General features: G+C 41.8%; 1 protein-coding gene across 1 annotated transcript in view; it reads left to right on the forward strand.

The window, feature by feature from the left end:
* The window catches only part of INTU (inturned planar cell polarity protein), a 473020-nt gene that overhangs the window by 430732 nt on the left and 21981 nt on the right, over positions 1-20307 (forward strand). The window contains exon 14 of the mRNA XM_053703638.1: positions 16773-16962. Within this exon, the coding sequence (XP_053559613.1) occupies positions 16773-16962 (190 nt within the window). The remainder of the gene's footprint in view (positions 1-16772; positions 16963-20307) is intronic.

The following is a 20307-nucleotide window of genomic DNA, read 5'->3' on the forward strand; positions in this document are numbered from 1 at the left end:
GACTCCGAATAAGCCTGATGAAACAAAAGCTTTAACCAAGATGCCAAGGAAATGGCAGAAGCCTTCTGACCTTTTCTAGAACCAGAAAAGATAACAAATAGACTAGAAGTCTTCCTGAAATCTTTAGTAGCTTCAACATAATATTTCAAAGCTCTTACCACATCCAAAGAATGTAAGGATCTCTCCAAAGAATTCTTAGGATTAGGACACAAAGAAGGGACAACAATTTCTCTATTAATGTTGTTAGAATTCACAACCTTAGGTAGAAATTTAAATGAAGTCCGCAAAACTGCCTTATCCTGATGGAAAATCAGAAAGGGAGATTCACAAGAAAGAGCAGATAATTCGGAAACTCTTCTAGCAAAAGAGATGACCAAAAGGATCAACACTTTCCAAGAAAGTAGTTTAATGTCCAAAGAATGCATAGGCTTAAATGGAGGAGCCTGTAAAGCCTTCAAAACCAAATTAAGACTCCAAGGAGGAGAGATTGATTTAATGACAGGCTTGATACGGACCAAAGCCTGTACAAAACAGTGAATATCAGGAAGCTTGGCAATCTTTCTGTGAAATAAAAGGAACTTGCAGACAAACCCATATCCAAACCATACTCAAGAAACTGTAAAATTCTAGGAATTCTAAAAGAATGCCAGAATAATTTGAGAAGAACACCATGAAATACAAGTCTTCCAACCTCTATAACTAATCACTAGGCTTTTAATTTCCATACCTTCAAATTTAATGATTTGAGATCCTGATGGAAAAAAAGACAGTGAGACAGAAGGTCTGGCCTTAATGGAAGTTGCCAAGGTTGGCAACTTGGACATCCGAACAGGATACGCATACCAAAACCTCTGAGGCCATGCTGGAGCTACCAGCAACACATACGATTGTTCCTTGATGATTTTGGAGATCATTCTTGGAAAAACAACTATAGGCAGGAAAAATAAGCAGGTTGGTAACACCAAGGAACTGTTAACGCATCCACCTTCTCCGCCTGAGGATCCCTGGACCTGGACAGGTACCTGGGTAGTTTCTTGTTTAGATGGGAAGCCATCAGATCTATTTCTGGAAGACCCACATCTGATCAATCTGAGAAAACACATCTGTATGGAGCGACCACTCCCCCGGATGTAAAGTCTGACGGCTGAGATAATCCGCTTCCCAATTGTCTATACCTGTGATATGAACCACAGAAATTAGACAGGAGCTGGATTCCGCCCAAGCAAATATCCGAGATACTTCTTTCATAGCTAGGGGACTGAGTCCCACCCTGATGATTGACATATGCCACAGTTGTGATATTGTCTGTCTGAAAACAAATTAATGGTTCTCTCTTTAACAGAGGCCAAACCTGAAGAGCCCTGAAAATATCACAGAGTTCTAAAATATTGATTGGTAACCTCGCCTCTTGAGATCTCCAAACCCCTTATGCTGTCAGAGATCCCCAGACAGCTCCCCAACCTGAAAGACTTGTATCTGTTGTGATTACAGTCCAGGTTGGACGAACAAAAGAGGCCCCTTGAACTATACGATGGTGATCTAACCACCAAGTCAGAGAGAGTCGAACATTGGGATTTAAGGATATTAATTGTGATATCTTTGTATAATCCCTGCACCATTGGTTCAGCATACAAAGCTGGAGAGGTCTCATATGAAAAAGAGCAAAGGGGATCGCGTCCGATGCTGCAGTCATGAGACCTAAAACGTCCATGCACATAGCTACTGAAGGGAATGATTGAGACTGAAGGTTCTGACAAGCTGAAACCAATTTTATCATGACAACTATTACATACCACAGCTGGAGATATAATCTCCACAAATTTACAACAAATACCCTTTGCTTTGGTAGAACTGTTATCAGGCAGCAGGGTTCCAACAGTGGTTTCTGAGACAGGATCAGATTGAGACATCTTGCAAATGTAAGAGAAAAAACAACATATAAAGCAAAATTATCAATTTCCTTTTATGGCAGTTTCAGGAATGGGAAAAAATGCAAACAGCATAGCCCTCTGATATAGAAAAAGACAAGAGGCAAATAGGAATGGGGTTTTAAATAAATAATGAAGTATGATGCACAACACAAACTGAATTTTACTTTGGCGCTAACAACATCCGGAAATGACACACTCGCGTCATTGTAGACGCAACCTTGTGCAAGGAACTTAGCGTCATCGGACGTACCTTCGCGCCAAAAAAATATTGCACCAAGAATGACGCAATAAACTTTGGCATTTTACGCCCTCGCGAGCCTAATTTTGCCTGCGAAATTTAATGAAAAAGCAGTCAATTGAAAAAAGACTATACCCCAGGTAATGAAAATATTTTCCTAAATATGTTTTTACCCAAATATGAAACTGACAGTCTGCAAAAGGAAATATACATAAACCTGACTCATGGCAAATATAAGTACAGTACATATATTTAGAACTTGATATTAATGCATAAAGTGCCAAACCATAGCTGAGAGTGTCTTAAGTAATGAAAACATACTGTCAGGGTTTTTTTCCCTGTTTTGTTTGCCATGTGCTGCTGGCAGCCATTTTACTCACCTCTCTTGCTGACTATGGTGCATTGTGGGGGATGCTGCTCATTTCCTGCACTTCCTTTTATGGCCAGACTGGTGTGCGTTATCTGTGTGAGACAGGATGCAGTCTCAGAATTGTGATGTCATCACTTATTATTTAAATGGCCTCTGTTCAGTATGCTTTGCCTTTGTGTTGTCTCAGACCTGTTTGTGAGAGTTCCTGTGTATTACCTGGCTGCCTGACGTCCTTCCTGGTTCCTGATCCCTGGCTTGTTCCTGACTCTGCTGTTTTCCTTGTTCCTGATTCCGGCTCGTCTGACTATTCGCTTTGGCTCCTGACTCGGCTCGTCCTGGCTTGTTATTTGACTTGTGGACTTTTTTTTATTTTTTTGTTATTAATAAAGGTGTGATTATTTTTGCACTTCTCGTCTCAGTCTGATTCCTGGCACCCTGACATTACAAGTTATGGCTGCTCCTGTTTCCGCTGCTGCACCTAGCCCTACCAGGAGCATATCCAGTTCTGCACCTCTACCTCAGCGATATAGAGGCGATCCTATTCAGTGCAGAGGGTTTTTGAACGAGGTGGTCATTACTTTGAGATGTTACCTCAGGCGTTTCCCTCTGGCAGAGCTAAGGTGGGATTTCTCATCTCGTTACTCTCTGACACAGCTCTTGCCTGGGCTAATCCCTTGTGGGAGACTAATAAACCTGTGATTTCAAATTACCCTGAATTTGTGGCCTCCTTTCGAAGGGTATTTGATGTTCCGGCTCGCTCCTCTGCTGCTAAACGACTCATGTCCATTCAGCAAGGTACAAGATCTGTTGCTCAGTATGCTATTGAGTTCCGTACGTTTGCCGCAGAGGTTGGTTGGAACAATGAATCCCTTGGTGCCGCCTTCTTTCATGGGCTCTCTAATGCGATTAAAGACAAAGTTGCTGCCAGAGATTTACCAAAGGATCTCGAGGCATTGGTGTCTTTTTTGATCCTAATTGACATCAGACTCAGAGAAAGGCCCTCTTTCAAGGAGTGCTTGCGGAAGCCTCCTGTTCTGTTGTCTCCTACGTGTTAGTTCCCACCCATGCCTCCCTCTCCTCCCATGCCTCCTGGTCCCGAGTCACCAGGTACTGCTGAGCCGATGCAGTTGGGATTCACGCGTCTCTCCGCAGCGGAGAGGGCCTTTAGGAGGAGGGAGGGGCTCTGCCTCTATTGTGGGTTACAGGGCCACCTTTTGAAGCCTTGTCCTACATGGCCGGGAAACGCTCACAACTAAGGTCCTGTCGGGGGCAGACCTTGGGTGGTTTATCCTCGTCCCTGGAACCGCTTAAGGAGAAACCTTTGGTCACGGTTGTCCTTTCCTGGGTGGACTCCTCCATAGTCACCCAGGCTCTTGTTGACTCCGGTGCTGCGGGCTATTTCATTGACAGTGCTTTTGTATCAAAGCACTCCATTCCTGTTTTGCCTCGGTCCGTTCCGCTTGCTATTGAGGCCATTGATGGCAGGCCCCTTCAGCCCGCACTCGTTACTCATAAAACTGCTCAGTTGTCCATGGCTGTTGGGGCTCTCCATTTTGAAACCCTCCAGTTCCAGGTGATAAACTCTACGCATTTTCCAGTTGTTCTGGGTTATCCCTGGCTTCAAAAGCACAATCCCAGTCTCAACTGGCGCAGGTCCGAAATTTTGTTGTGGTCCCCGCAATGTATTTCCACTTGTCTTCAGAAACCAGTTAAAGTCTTGTGCACTTCTTTGGTATCTCAATTGCCAGAGGAGTACAGAGAGTTCCTAGACTTTTTTTGACAAGGTGCGTGTCGGTATGTTGCCTCCTTACCGGTCTTACGATTGTGCCATAGACCTGCACCATTCCTCCTCGGGGCCGGGTTTACCCTCTGTCTGTTGCAGAGAATTGTGCTATGGAGGAGTAAGTTGCCGATGCTCTGTCGCGGGGGATCATCCGCAAATCCTGCTCTCCTGCAGGGGCTGGCTACTTCTTTGTGAAGAAAAAGGGTGGCGAGTTAAGACCATGCATCGATTATAGGGGTCTTAATCGTCTTACCATTAAGAATGCTTACCCTATTCCGTTCATTACGGAACTCTTTGACCGCCTCAAGGGAGCTACGTTCTTTACTAAACTTGATTTGAGAGGAGCGTACAATCTCGTTAGGATCAAGGAGGGCCACAAATGGAAAACAGCATTTAACACCAGGAGCGGGCATTATGAGTATATTGTAATGCCCTTTGGCCTTTGTAATGCTCCTGCTGTTTTCCAGGAATTTATTAATGATGTCCTACGAGATATGTTGCAACAGTGTGTTATGGTGTACTTAGACGACATCCTCCATACACTCACCCACACTTGAGGCTCGTTCTGATGTTACACGGGTTGTTCAGAGACATGGCCTGTTTTGTAAACTCGAGAAATGTGAGTTCCATCAGACTCAAGTAACCTTCCTAGGTTATGTTATCTCCGTTGCAGGGGTCTCCATGGATCCTAACAAGTTATCTGCAGTTCTGCAGTGACCTCGCCCAGTTGGTCTTCAGTCTGTTCAACGTTTTTTGGGGTTCGCCAATTACTATAGAAAGTTTATTAAAAACTTTTCTTCCTTGGTCAAACCTATCACAGACATGACCCGTAAAGAGAATGATCCACTCCATTGGTCACCTACTGCCATTAAGGCCTTTGATAGTCTTAAGACTGCCTTTGCTGCCGCTCCAGTTCTGGCTCATCCTAACCCTGTCCTGCCTTTCGTTCTTGAGGTCTATGCGTCTGAGACTGGAGTAGGTGCCCTCTTGTCTCAACGTCCTATGCCTGACGGTTCCTTGCATCCGTGTGGTTTCTTCTCTAAGAAATTGTCTCTAGCGGAGTGCAATTATGAAATTGGCGACAGGGAATTACTGGCCATAATTTTGGCACTCAAGGAATGGAGGCATCTTCTCGAGGGTACTAGCGTGCCAGTGCTCATTTTTAATGACCACAAGAATTTAACTTATCTATCTGAAGCAAAACTTTTGTCGCCCTGACAGGCCAAATGGGCGCTATTTTTCTCGGTTTAATTATGTGGTTTCCTACCTGCTTGGTAGTAAGAATGTTACCGCTGATGCCCTCTCTCGACAATTTTCACCTCTGTCCAAGGAGGAGTCTATACCTACTCCTGTTATACCTCCTGACCATATTTTAGCTACCATACGTACTAATTTGATTTCTCCCTTGGGGGAGGAGATCCTGGCTGGGCAAACTAATGCACCTCCTGAGAAACCTAGTGGTAAGTGTTTTGTTCCTGAGAATCTTCGAACTAAACTTTTGCACACTTGCCACTATCCTAAAGCGCAGGTCACCCAAGCAAGAACCAAATGATTTGGTCTGTCACTCGACAATTCTGGTGGCTAGGTCTTTGTTCTGATGTTGCTGCGTATGTTGCCTCCTGCTCAGTTTGTGCACAGAATAAGACTCCTCGATGTCTTCCTGTGGGTCTTCTTCAACCTATTGCTAATGGTGAGCGTCCTTGGACACATCTTTCCATGGACTTCATTGTCGAGCTCCCTGTTTCCAATGGCAATACTGTTATCCTTATGGTGGTTGACCGGTTTTCTAAAATGTCACATTGCATTCCCTTGATGAAGTTGCCTACCGCTCAGGAGCTTGCTTCAATTTTTGCCTGGGAGGTCTTCCATTTACATGGGTTACCCAAGGAGATAGTGTCGGACTGGGGTAGCCAGTTTGTCTCCAGATTTTGGCATTCCTTTTGTGCTCAAATGGGGATCCAGCTTTCCTTCTCCTCGGCATATCACCCTCACCTGCAGAATGGTCTAATCAAGCTCTGGAACAGTTCCTCCGTTGCTATTTCTCAGATCACCACAATAATTGGTCTGAACTGTTACCTTGGGCAGAGTTTGCTCATAATAGTGCTATTAATGCTTCCTCCAAGTTATCCCCGTTCATGGCGAATTATGGGTTTCAACCATCCTTGTTGCCCGATTCATTCATGTCTTAGGGTATTCCGGCTTTGGAGGAGCATCTCCGGCAACTCCGTTCTACGTGGGTGCAGATTCAGGATTGCCTTCATAGTTCTATGCAGCGCCAAAGGTTCCAGGCTGATCGTAGACATCTGCCCGCGCCTTCCTACCAGGTTGGTGAGAGAGTTTGGCTGTCCTCCCGCAACTTGAATTTTTGTGTGCCTTCCAATAAACTTGCTCCCCGTTATGTTGGTCCTTTTCGAATTTTCCGACGGGTCAATCCTGTGGCCTACGCTCTTGACCTTCCTTCTGCAATGCGCATCTCCAATCTTTTTCATGTCTCCCTCTTGAAACCATTGGTTTGTAATCGGTTTACCACTGTGTTGCCTCGTCCCTGTCCTATCTTTGTTGACAACCATGAGGAATATGCGGTCAGCAGCATTATTGACTCTTGTATGTCCAGGGGCCGTGTACAGTATTTGGTTCACTGGAGGGGCTACGGTCCGGAGGAGGGTTCTTGGGTTCCCTCCTCTAATGTTCATGCTCCCGCCCTCCTTCGTGCCTTCCATGCCCGTTTCCCCAATAAGCCGTTTGTCCTCCCACGGGGGAGGGGTCGTTGAGGGGAGGGTACTGTCAGGGTTTTTTCCCTGTTTTGTTTGCCATGTGCTGCTGGCAGCCATTTTACTCACCTCTCTTGCTGACTATGGTGCATTGTGGGGAATGCTGCTCATTTCCTGCACTTCCTTTTATGGCCAGACTCGTGTGCATCATCTGTGTGAGACAGGATGGAGTCTCAGAATTGTGATGTCATCACTTATTATTTAAAGGGCCTCTGTTCAATATGCTTTGCTTTTGCGTTGTCTCAGACCTGTTTGTGAGAGTTCCTGTGAATTACCTGGCTGCCTGACGTCCTTCCTGGTTCCTGATCCCTGGCTTGTTCCTGACTCTGCTGTTTTCCTTGTTCCTGATTCCGGCTCGTCTGACTATTCGCTTTGGCTTTTGTTATTTGACTTGTGGACTTTTTATTATTTTTTTGTTATTAATAAAGGTGTGATTATTTTTGCACTTCTCGTCTCAGTCTGATTCCTGGCACCCTGACACATGGACATTTTCTTTGCTCAATTCCATTTGAGAGCTCTGCAATTATGCAAGCTTAGACAATGGAATGGAGACCAGTCGACAAGAGACTCTCCCATGGTGGCTTTCTCAGAGGGAGCATCTGTCTCAGGGCACATGCTTCCGGAGACCTTCCTGGGTGATTGTGACCATGGACACCAGCCTGCTAGGCTGGGGAGTAGTCTGGGAGTCGGGAGGAACTCGTAGTTCCTTAGCCATGAAGGTGGCACAGATTTTTCAGTGGGCCGAAGCTCACAATTGTCTATCTGCAGTGGACAACTGGGAAGCAAATTTCCTGAGCAGACAGACATTTCATCCCGGGGAGTGGGCTCTCCATCCGGAGGTGTTCTCCAGGTTAACCCTCAAATGGGGGGTCGTGGCAGAACGCCAAGCTTCCAAGGTATGATTCAAGATCAAGGGATTCTCAGGCTGCCCTGATAGACGCTCTGGCGGTTCCTTGGGATTTCGGTCTAACATACCCGTTTCCTCCGTTTGCGCTCCTTCCACAAGTTATTGCTCGTATCAAACAAGAGAGAGCATCTGTAATTCTAATTGCTTCTGCATGGTCTTGCAAGATCTGGTATGCAGACCTAGTGAAGATGTCTTCTCGGCCGCCTTGGAGGTTGCCTCTGAGGAAGGACCTTCTAACTCCATCCAAATCTTGTTTCTCTGAAGCTTAGTGCTTGGAGATTGAACGTTTAGTACTGTCTAAGCGTGGATTTTCTGAGTCGGTCATTGAGACCATGATTGCAAGCCTGTTACTCAAAAAATTTACCATAAGGTATGGCGTCAATACCTTTATTGGTGTGAATCTAAGGGCTACTCTTGGAGTAGGGTCAGGATTCCTAGAATTTTGTCTTTTTTCTCCAGGAAGGTCTGGAGAAAGGGTTGTCAGTCTGTTCTCTGAAAGGTCAGATTTCTGCATTATCTATTTTGTTACACAAGCGTCTGGCGGATGTGTCAGATGTTCAATCTTTTTGTCAGGCCCTGGTCAGAATTAGGCCTGTGTTTAAACCTGTTGCTCTTCCTTGGAGCCTTAATCTTGTTCTTAAAGTTTTGCAGCAGGCTCCGTTTGAGCCAATGCATTCCATAGATATTAAGTTGCTATCTTGGAAGGTTTTGTTTCTTATTGCCATCTCTTCTGCTCAGAGAGTTTTGGAACTCTCGGCTTTGCAGTGATTTGCCTTACCTTATCTTTCATGTGGATAAGGCGGTTCTTCGTACTAAATTGGGGTTTCTTTCTAAAGTGGTTTTGGATAGAAATATTAATCAGGAAATTGTTGTTCCATCTCTCTGTCTCAATCCTTCTTCTCATAAAGAACATCTGTTGCACAACTTGGATGTTGTGCATGCTCTAAAATTCGACCTATAGGTGACTAGGGATTTTCGCCTGTCTTTCTGCCCTGTTTGTTTCTCAGGAAAGCGTAAGGGTCGGAAGACTACGTCTACTTCTCTTTCCCTCTGGTTGAGAAGTATGATTCGTTTTGCTTATGAGACTGCTGGACAGCAGCCTCCTGAGAGAATTACAGCTCATTCCACTAGGGCTGTCTCCTCTTCTTGGGCTTTCAAAGATGAAGTTTCTTTGGAACAGCTTTGCAAGGCTGCAACTTGGTCCTCTCTGCATACTTTTTCCAAATTTTCCAAATTTGATACTTTTACCTCAGCTGAGGCCTCTTTTGAGAGAAAGGTTCTTCAAGCGGTGGTGCCTTCTGTTTAGGTCTGCCTGTCTTGTTCTCCCTCCCTAGTCATCTGTGTCCTCTAGCTTGGGTATTGGTTCCCACTAGTAATTGATGATGTTGTGGACTCTCTATATCTTAGGAAAGAAAACAAAATGTATGCTTACCTGATAAATGTCTTTCTTTCCGGATATGGAGAGACCACAACCCCACCCTTTATTATGACAGTTATTTTTTACTAAACCTCAGGCCGCTCTACACCTTTCTATTATTCTTTTTCGATTTCCCTTCAGTCAAATGACTGGGGAATATGGGTAAGGGAGTGACACTTAACAGCTTTGCTGTGGTGCTCTTTGCCTCCTCCTGCTGGCCAGGAGTGATATTCCCACTAGTAATTGAATGACATTGTGGACTCTCCATATCAGGAAAGAAAGAAATTTATCAGGTAAGCATAAATTTTGTTTTTTAATGGTCTGTATCTGATTCTTTATTTTGACACATTTTATTTCACATTATTTTGTATTTGTGTTTTTCACCATTGTGATGCATTTTATTTTTATTTTATCTGTATTAAATTCCTGCCTGAGAGTGTGCACTGTACTTGACATATGTGCATTACAGCTTCTGATGGCTATACAAACTGATGGTTAATTTAAATGGGGGGGGAATCGGATTGTGTGCTGTTGTGATGATTATTATTATTATTGATCCATTGTCTTAAGTTAAAGATGAAGAATGTTGATTTCATCAGTGAGGTGAAAATAAATTTTTTAGTTGCTTTTAGTAAGGGACCTGGGAGCTGCAGATGATGTTGGATAAGCTTCAGCTGCAACAACTCTGTCATAATAATATTTAGTTAAAAAAGAAAAGTTAGGGGGCGGAGCTTGGCCGGGCAGGCAAATGGCTGCGTAGTCAAACAGCTCCGATACAGCAGCAGGACAAGTCTCTTTAAATCCGGTGTTAAACACCTTACAGCTACAGCAAACTACGGCTCAACATTTGGAGAACCTGATGAGCCCAACACTGCAGTCGGTAGCGAACGGACTCACCCGCAAAGTCCTTTAACACAGCCGCTGAAAATCGCACCGCCGCCATCTTGGAATATATGCGATGCTGGAGCGTAGTCGCAAAGCCATGTGAGCAGACTGCTACTAATGCTATGGAACCCAGCGAAGAGGTAATATCAGACCCTGAATGTTTCCCCAAAAATAGAGAGACAATACCATAATGAGGTGAAGGCAGCTTACGCAGCATGTACACATTTAATCTACTTTAGCAGCCATAAGACCTGCAGAGACTCGCTCACTATGTGCCACGAACTGCATTAACACAGCATGTGAAGAAACTATACTGCCTTATGTTAAAATTACTTCTGTAAAAAAAACAGACTTAACACATCAACACTTTGAAATAATCAAGAGGCAGCAAAAGCGGTAGTTACATCAGAGGAAGGTGGACTTACGCAAGGCCCAAATAAAGTACTAAAACCACTGAACTGCATATACCTGTCTGCATAAATATAGATAGAATGGCGTGGAGACAAAAACACTAAAAGCCAGGCTAACACACTGGTCAGCTCCTTTTTCCAGCCTAACACACCTGATGTGCAGGACACAGATACCTCAGAACACCCTACCCCCACTGACCCTTTATCTTCATCAGACTTTATAATACAGCTTAAACAAGATATTGCTAAGCTCCCATCAAAAGAGGACTTTGAATCACTCAAATCTCTCATAACAAAAGAATTAACCACAATGCGAAAGGATATGACAGCGATGGGTGAGAGAATAGTGGAGATTGAAGAAACACAGGACACAACATCTGAAGCAGTCAGTTTAATATATAACCAAACCAATACACACGAAGCAAAAATAGAGATCTTGCAAGAAAAAATAGAAGATTTGGAGAATAGGGGCCGGAGGAGTAATCTCCGTATTAGGGGAGTCCCAGAAGCAATAAAAGCAGCTGATCTGTTGGAATATTTACAAGGCCTTTTTCGCCACATAACAGGAGACCACCAAGCACCACCATGGGAAATAGAAAGAGCCCACAGATCCCTCCGACCCCCGCCACCGCCAAATGCTCCTCCTAGAGACATTATTCTCAAATTTCTCAGATTTAACGACAGAGAAGCTATTTGGCAGAAAGCAAGATCCTCTCATTTAGATCATGACTTACAAATATATCCAGACCTTTGCCCTAGCACTATTCAAAAACGAAGAGAAGCCCGTTTCATTACATCTATACTACAAGATAAAAACATCAAATATCGCTGGGGATTCCCTTTCAGCCTAATTGTTCCTTATGAAGGAACAACCATCATCTATAAAAGTATTCAAGATTTGGACAAACTCTCTAAAGGACTGGGAATCTCTCTGAAACCCCCGGGATCGCCATCATCTTCAGACAGGCCTCAGGCCGCTACACTACACACACAACTCTCAAGCCTACAGAGCCCAGCTTGGAATAAAGTCCAATCGCTTTAAAAAAGCGAAAAGAAAATATGAACACATCTACAGCCTCGTACGGAGACTAACTACTACGGGACATACCTTTATATGCCTACAGTTGGTGAGACTCTATCTTTGCACTAAAGAGTTTTTGTCGTGCCTTTTTTCTGGTTAAAATGTATTTCTGGTTATTGATGTTGTTAAAATATAGTTTACTTCACACCATATATACTACTCGTGGTGAAATGTAAAATTAAGCTTATGTTGCTACACCACCTTTTCCTTCAAATCTAAAATGTTATTATTAATTAAATTTGAAGGTTTATGTTCACAACCCTCATTGTAACTGTTTACACTGTTATTTTGCTATTTAATATTTATGTCCTTCCTGTTGTAGGACCTCAGATTGAAATGAAAGTAATTTCAATCATCCTTATGGTTTTTCACCATCCCCCCCCCCCCCCCCTAGTTATCTATCCCTACCCCAACGGTTACCACCTGAAAATTACGGGTTATATTGTGATGTATATGTAAGGTATACTTTTGATTATACACTGTATTTGCTCTTGCTTCTTTCTGTATCAAGATGTCACTGAGGGTCCTGCAGAACCAAGGAATGGTTAAACTGTTGTTATCACTCACACTGTTCCATCCGATCTCACTAAACATAGCACACAATGATTTAAACCACAACAAGCAAACGATTGTTATCTTTTCTGTCAATTAATGTCAAAGGATTAAATAACCCGCACAAAAGAAATATAGTTATACGAGATATCAAAAGTAAAGGAGGTGACCTAACATTCATACAAGAGTCCCACTTTTTAAAAGGTCATGAACCTAAAACCTTCTTTTATAAATTCGGCCCTTCATATTATTCCTCAAACAACTCCAAAACGAATGGAGTAGGTATCTTAATTAGGAAAGGAATACCTTTTTCAGTTGCTGGATTCATACAAAGATACAGAAGGCAGATACATTATTCTAGTGGGAAAATTATATAATACAACTACTACTTTGGTATGTGCCTATGCCCCTAATACAGCTCAAGATAAATTCATATCCTCCCTAACTGATAAACTCCTAGAGGTTGCCAAGGGTTTGTTGATAATAGGGGGTGACCTCAACGTTACTTTAGACCCCTTCCGGGACAACTCCAATCACACCTCAACTACCTCACACAGAGCTATAGCCACCATTAAACAAAGACTAAGAGATTTAACTGTACACGACGTGTGGAGAATACACCATCCTGAGACAGAGGATTTTACTTTTTTCTCACACCCACATTCACGGTATTCTCGCATAGATTATTTCCTAACTGATGTTACCACACTATCATTAGCCACACAATCAGCTATACTCCCTACGTCCTGGTCGGACCACTCTATGGTATCGTGCACAATCACATGGCCCTCAGCCCCCCCCCTCAACCTACACCTGGAAACTCAAAGAAGAACTACTAGAACTCCCACAATACACTGATAAAATACAAAAATCTATAGAAGAATACTTTCACATTAATCTTGGCTCAGTGCCTTCATTTCAGAACATCTGGGAAGCACATAAAGGAACAGTGCGAGGGGAGTATACAATCTCATTATAAAAAACAACAAAGACAATTGTTACAAGACTCTTTATACAAGATGAATGACTTAGAAACTCAGCTCAAAAAAAAACCCACCGACACCCAATTAGCTAAAGCTTTACAAGACATAAAACAAACAACAACAAGCCTCCTAGATAAAGAATGTAAAAGGCTAGCCTTTAAACTTAAACAGTCATTTTATGAGGGAGACAATAAATGTAGTAGACTTTTTGCCCGCAAACTGAAACGCACAACCAACCGCTCTTACATCCTTAAGATAAGATCTGCAAACAAAACACACTATGACACCGCTAATATAGCCGAATCTTTTCGCTCTTACTACGAACAACTATACAACTTAACTACAAAATCACCGACCAAACAAGCACCCTTCTTAGATAAAAGTGCATCCTACATTGAACATTTCCTGTCTGATATAAAATTCCCTGAAATAACGGAAGAACAACAAACCTTCCTCCAACAACCCATTACTTTACTAGAGATTCGAAAAACCATAAAAGACCTCCCCTCTGACAAAGCTCCAGGCCCAGATGTTTATACGAATTTTTATTACAAGAAATATATAGACCTTCTTTCTCCACATTTATTAACTCTGTTTAATTCGATAACACCAGATAATCCCTTTCCTACACAGACTTTAGAAGCATTTTTTTCCATCATACCGAAACCTGGGAAAAACCCTGAATTTGTAGAAAGTTATAGACCAATCTCCCTATTAAACACAGATATAAAAATTTACGCCAAGATTCTTGCAATAAGATTAAACACAGTTTTACCACAGCTGATCGGAAAGGATCAAGTTGGATTCGTTCCCTCTAGAGAAGCAAAGGACAATACAATTAGGGTTACCCAATTAATAGAATATGCCACCCACAAAAACATCCCGCTCTTGACCACGTTGGCTGGCAGTTTCTGAGAGCGGTATTCCAAAAAATAGGTATAGGGCAGTCTTCGCCATGTACTCTACCCCCACAGCTAGAGTCCACGTAAACGGCTCCCTTTCAGCCCCATTTAACATCACAAACGGCACTAGACAGGGCTGCCCCCTCTCCCCACTTTTATTTGCCTGTGTAATAGAAACACTAGCCCATAGAATTCGTAACCATTCTCAGATATCAGGAATACAAATTCAAAACGTGCATCATAAAATTGTTATATGCGGACGATGTTTTATTCTGTATCACAAACCCCTTAACCACCATATCCCATATAATCCATCAGCTAGAGGAATTTGGAAATGCTTCTAACTTTCTAATTAATAAAAGCAAGTCGGAAATTATGAGCATTAATATCCCCATAATAGATTTAGAACCAATCAAACTAATATGCCCATTCCGTTGGCAGATAACTTCACTTAAATACCTGGGCATCTATCTGACACCAACTCCAGATAAACTCTTTACCTTAAATCATAAACCTCTTCTAGCGAGGATAACTGCAGACCTTTCCTCTTGGAAAAAAATCACATCTCCTGGGTAGGGAGAATTAACGTTATTAAAATGAATATCCTCCCTAGGCTCCTCTACCTTTTCCAAACCTTGCCTTGCCCATCCCACTCCAGTCAAGCTTCATGAACACCTTACAATCAAGCATCTTAGACTTCATCTGGTTTAACAATAGAGCAAGAATCAGCAAAAAGATAATGCTTCTGCCCATTTCTATGGGGGGGGGCTTGGGGTACCGGATCTCCATAGGTATAGACAAGCTACCTTCTTACAGCGAATTATAGATTGGTACTCTAACCTGAACGATAAGATATGGGTTCAACTAGAACATGACATGGCCCAAAATCAGCATTTAGGCCAGCTATGCTGGACTCCAAAAGACTGAGATAAATTCTTAGTTTCCTTCACAAATTATATCGGAAACTTTTAAAGTTTGGGACAAAGTATTGACTGAATACCTAAATATATCCTCCAAATTCTCCCCATTAACACCGCTGACACACAATACCGAATTTCACCCGGGTCTTTCACTGATACCGAAGCTGATAGGCACCCCTCTTAGATCCTTACAGATCTATCATATGGGAAATGAGCAGTATTCCCCCTCAATAGACGAGCTGGTTTCTACAGGTTTTTTTGTATTTAAAGACTGGTTTTTCTATAGACAATGTCATTCCTATATTACATCACACCCATAAGTCCAAAATATGACCAGGTCAATGACCCCCTTTGAATCTCTTTGCCATAACACCACCCCAACCAGACACGCACTATCTATCACACACTCGCTCTTATCACAACAGCCGCACGGATCTCTCCCATATTATATAGACAGATGGAATTCTGAACTAGGTACAGAAATTACATATACAGATGCCCTACACATTTTTGCCAACATCAAAAAAACCTCAATCTCCTGCAAATTCATTGAACTTAACCTAAAGATCCTGCAGAGATGGTATTTAACCCCAGAGAGATGTAAAAAAAATTATCAACTCAAATCAGCCCAATGCTGGAGATGTGGTTCATCTGAATGCCATATGTCTCATATTTGGTGGCAATGCTGTACAATATCTCCTGTATGGAGCGAGATAGCACAAGAATCCAGCAAAATCCTAGGTGTGCCCACCCCCCTCGACCCCTGTATGTGGCTCTTCAATAAAATTCTGAATAAACTCCCCACTCCATCAAAAAAATTATTTCACATTTTAAGCAACAGTTTTAAAATTATGCTAGCCAGGAATTGGAAATCAGATAGAGTTCCCTCCCTCGCACAGTGGCACTCAGAATATCATCGCACACTTTCATTAGAGGAATACTATTACATGAAAAATAAAAACATGGACACATATGCTCAAATGAACTTCATGTGGGAATCTTATCTCCAGACAAAAGCATACATTCTCTAAATGCATAAACCCTTGCAAATATTTACTGGTGTAATAGGGAAACATTGTTGGCTTACAGAATATGCAATTCAGTGCTTTTCCCCTTTTCTTTCCACCCACCCTTGCACCCATTTTAACCGTATTTGACTTCTCCCCTATTTTCTCATTCCCTCCTATCACACTCCTCTTAATAATTCAGATGTAAAATTATTCAAAGCTGTAATCTATCTTGTTTTGCATAATGATTTTATGTAATTGTTTTACTTTCAATAAAAAAAAAAAGAAAAGTTAGAGGGGTCTGTGGCAGCTACTCAAAGTGTGTCAAGAAGCTCCTGAACATAACTATTACTCTTAAAGATCTGAGCACTGTGAACAGATGTTTGTACAATATGGACACTTACATACACTTCAACCCAAAACTGTTTGACATTTATACAAGTTTAGATGTTCCTCAGCCTGTTAATGATTTGTTAAGCAGAACTTTTCTTTACATGAGGAAGAGAAGGAATTGTTTTACCCTATCATGAATCAAGCTGATAACTCAAGCAAGCATTCTTATTATTCATTATTAAACAATAATTTGGCATAATTCTTTCTACAATTTTTTTAAAGATTGACGTCAGGCCCTGAAAATACACTTTTCCATTACATATACTTGGAAACCATGCAAGGAGTCTTCATTTCACCAACACACAGAGAGGTTGAGCAACTTAGTGGCACCATTCATCCTCAGCTCATCAAGAACTTCCATCGCTGTTGCCTATCAATACGCTCAGTCTTTCAGCAAACCTTAAAGGAAGAGGTAAGACAGCTATGTAATTCCACATGTTTTCTATCATTTGCCTAAAGGGACAGTTTACACCTTAGTTATCTTAAAGTCTTAACTTAAATTAAGCTGCAAATAGCCTCCTGCACCCTTTCTATATCATGCAACAGGAAGAGTAAAAACGTTATTTTAAAATGAATAGTGTTTCTGGACAGTTTGAAATGGCTGCCAAGTTTAGCCCACTGATGACATCATGATCTGGGCTGCATATGGCATCCAATCACAAAAGGCTTACAAGTTGAATTCAAAAGCCTGTCAGTGCTATTCAGTACCTAGATGCAGCCCAGATTGTGATGTCATCAGTGGGCTGAGCTTGGCAGACATTTTAAACTGGCCAGAAACACTATTCATTTTAAAATAACTTTTTTACTGTTCCTGCTGCATGATATAGAAAGGGCGCAGGGGGATATTTGCAGCTTAATCTGAGGTAAGACTTTAAGATGACTAAGGTGTAGACTGTCACTTTAAATTATTTGTTTTATTTATATATATATATATACAATATATATATATATATATATATATATATATATATATATATATATATATATATAAATATATAAAAGGGCCGTGTGGTAAGCAGGAATGGGGGGGTCAATCATTATTTTTAACATCAATGTTAAAGCAGTGGATTCTGTCACATTATCTAGTTATTTGCTCCCAGTAAAGTGTAAGCTATAATAATAGGGATAGGGTCTTCAAACATTGTATTACTTTCATCAGAAACTCCACAAGACCTCACATTTTGAAATTACCTTCCAGTCCACTAGGAGGAGGCAAAAACACCCCAACATAACAGAGCTTTAAATCCCTCCCATTTACACTGAATCTTTAGTCTTTTTTTGCCTCCATCATGGAATGTTGATGTACTCGTCATAGAGAGAAGTTCTCTTATCAATCTTATATCATTTCCTCCTCAGAGTACCAATGAAGGACAGAGGGGTTGACCAGGAGTTTTCAGACAGGCAGTGATAAATCTTTTCCCAGTATGGAAATTTCACAGGCCTCTACAGTGTGCTGCTCCTTGTGTGATCCACAGCCGTCCCTAGTGGTAATGCTGATTTATCTACCAATCCCCTTGGTTATAAAATGCTTTTCCTTGGGAGATTCTTGGCACTGTGCTTGCACTACCTCGGATGGGCTACTCTACTGGAAGCATTTGTCTGCAGCTAAGTTAAGCACAGTTGAAGGTGCTGATAGTTAAGTACATTGCACCTTCATAGCCCACTGGCTACTAGTATGAACATAGCCTGGGGACATAGATACATACACTAAACAACTTCTTCAGTAGGTAATTTGGGGCATGTTATCAAAAACTTAAAAAATAGGGTACTGTCTCTTTTAACTTACCACAATCAGTTTTATAATACACTGGCATTACTGGTTACAACAGTGCAGTTCCCTCAGCTCTTTGGTCCCTGGAGTTTTATACTTTTTGATAAAAACAGCTTATACTTACTTACAAACTGCTGGCACATCAGGGATTAATATTTTACAACCATAGCAGCACACCTTCCTTTGTCCTGCTTCTTCTCACTACAGTGGGGTAGCCATTTTCTGCTAAAAGAAAGTAGTCACCAGGACTAGTGGAGGGATAAGTCACTTCTACCTATAAGAGCTTTGCAAAGATCATGTATTTTAACCCTGTATGTTCAGCAGTATATTTGAATAATTAAAATAAGCATCATTAAAGATTTTAATTTGTAGCTAAAATGTACACCTTTACTGTAACCAACACAAGGATTTTAGTTTTACATTGTGCCCTCAATCCTGTGTTCCCAATATGGTGTTAACCATTTGTGTGCCTTCATTCTGTGTTGTGTGCCTATATATCTATAGATACTTGCTTCTACCCTTACTCTCCTACACTAAATATGGAACAAGCTGGTACAGCTCAAGTCTGACAAGTATCTGACCCCCTGAAAAGGGGGTAATTTAGTTTAACCCCTGCTCAGTTATGCATGCCATGCATTGAGTCTTAGTCTAATCCTAGAGAGGATCCTGCAGAGTTGCCCCACCTACATAGCTGTCTACCTTCCCATTAACTGGCGCAGTTCCTGATTTGATTACCAAGGAATGGAACAAAGCTTGGTTTCCCTCCGCCAAGTTTAAGAACATGTTCCTGATTCCTTTGGATGTATGGGAATCCATTCCTAAGGTGGATGAAGAGATATCTACACTTGTCAGACTGGCTACAATTCTTTTAGAAGATAGCACCTCATTTTAGTATTTCATGGACAAATAGCATGAAGGCTTTCACAGACTATCCTTTTAGCTGGCAGACTTTATGTTTAGCCTAGCTGTGTCAGTGTAGCTTGGGTGGCGGCAGCTACTGTGGTCTGATGTGACAACCTCTCAGACCTTATCGCTTAAGAAGCCTCTATGGAAGAAACTGAAGACCGTTTAAAAATAGTCGGGACCGCAGTTTTTTTTTATGGGGAAATTTAGCTTTCCTGCCACAAGATAAAATGGCTAATGGCAAGTTTAGTCCCACAGGGTGCTTTTTCTATTTTCATCAGTATAAGAAACAAGACTTTCTCCACATTGACCCAGATTCCTCCAAAGTCTATTGAAAGCACAACTGTTACTTGCCTAAGTTTGAAAAAAATCAATGAAGTCCGCTCCAACCTCAAGGTCCACATAAAGTTCAGGCTAGGCAAGGTTCTGGTGGGGGTAGACTGAACTTTTTTCAGGAGGCCTGGGAGACATCTGTTGAATACACTTGGGTTTTGGGGTACCAAATAGGGTTTTGATCAAAATCTTTGCAAGAAGGATTACCTCCAGTCTCGATATTCCTCAAAAGCTAATGTCTTTCTAGCATGTGTAAAGGTCTTGAAATAATACAGTTATTGTCCCTGTTCAGGATTTGGAAATAAACCTGGGTTTCTGACCTTGGCTATCAAAATGCTAACTGAAAGTACCAACTTTCAAGATAGTGATGATTCGCTATATATTACCTTCGGTACATGAAAGTTAGTTTATTTCTACCATTTACTTAAAAGATGACTATTTACATATCCCTATTCACAGGGATCATTTCAAGTTCCTGAAATATGACTCCTTAAACAGGCATTGTGGCACTTCCTTTTGGTCTGGCAACTGTCCCCAGAGTCTTTATAAACTTCTTGGAGCTTTACTGACAGTGGTGCAAGCAATCTCACACAATTTCTGTGACTGTGTACATATAAAATAGGATCTGTCTCATTCAATCCTGCTAAACTACAAGGCAAGACAGTTCCTGTCTTTGTTGCAGTCTAACCAAACCTTTGTCCAGGGGGCCTCCTTTCTCTGGCCAAAGTGGGAGGTGCCAGTCTTACTGTT

This window comes from Bombina bombina, chromosome 2 (assembly GCF_027579735.1).
Source record: "Bombina bombina isolate aBomBom1 chromosome 2, aBomBom1.pri, whole genome shotgun sequence".
Classification (NCBI taxonomy): Eukaryota; Metazoa; Chordata; class Amphibia; order Anura; family Bombinatoridae; genus Bombina; species Bombina bombina.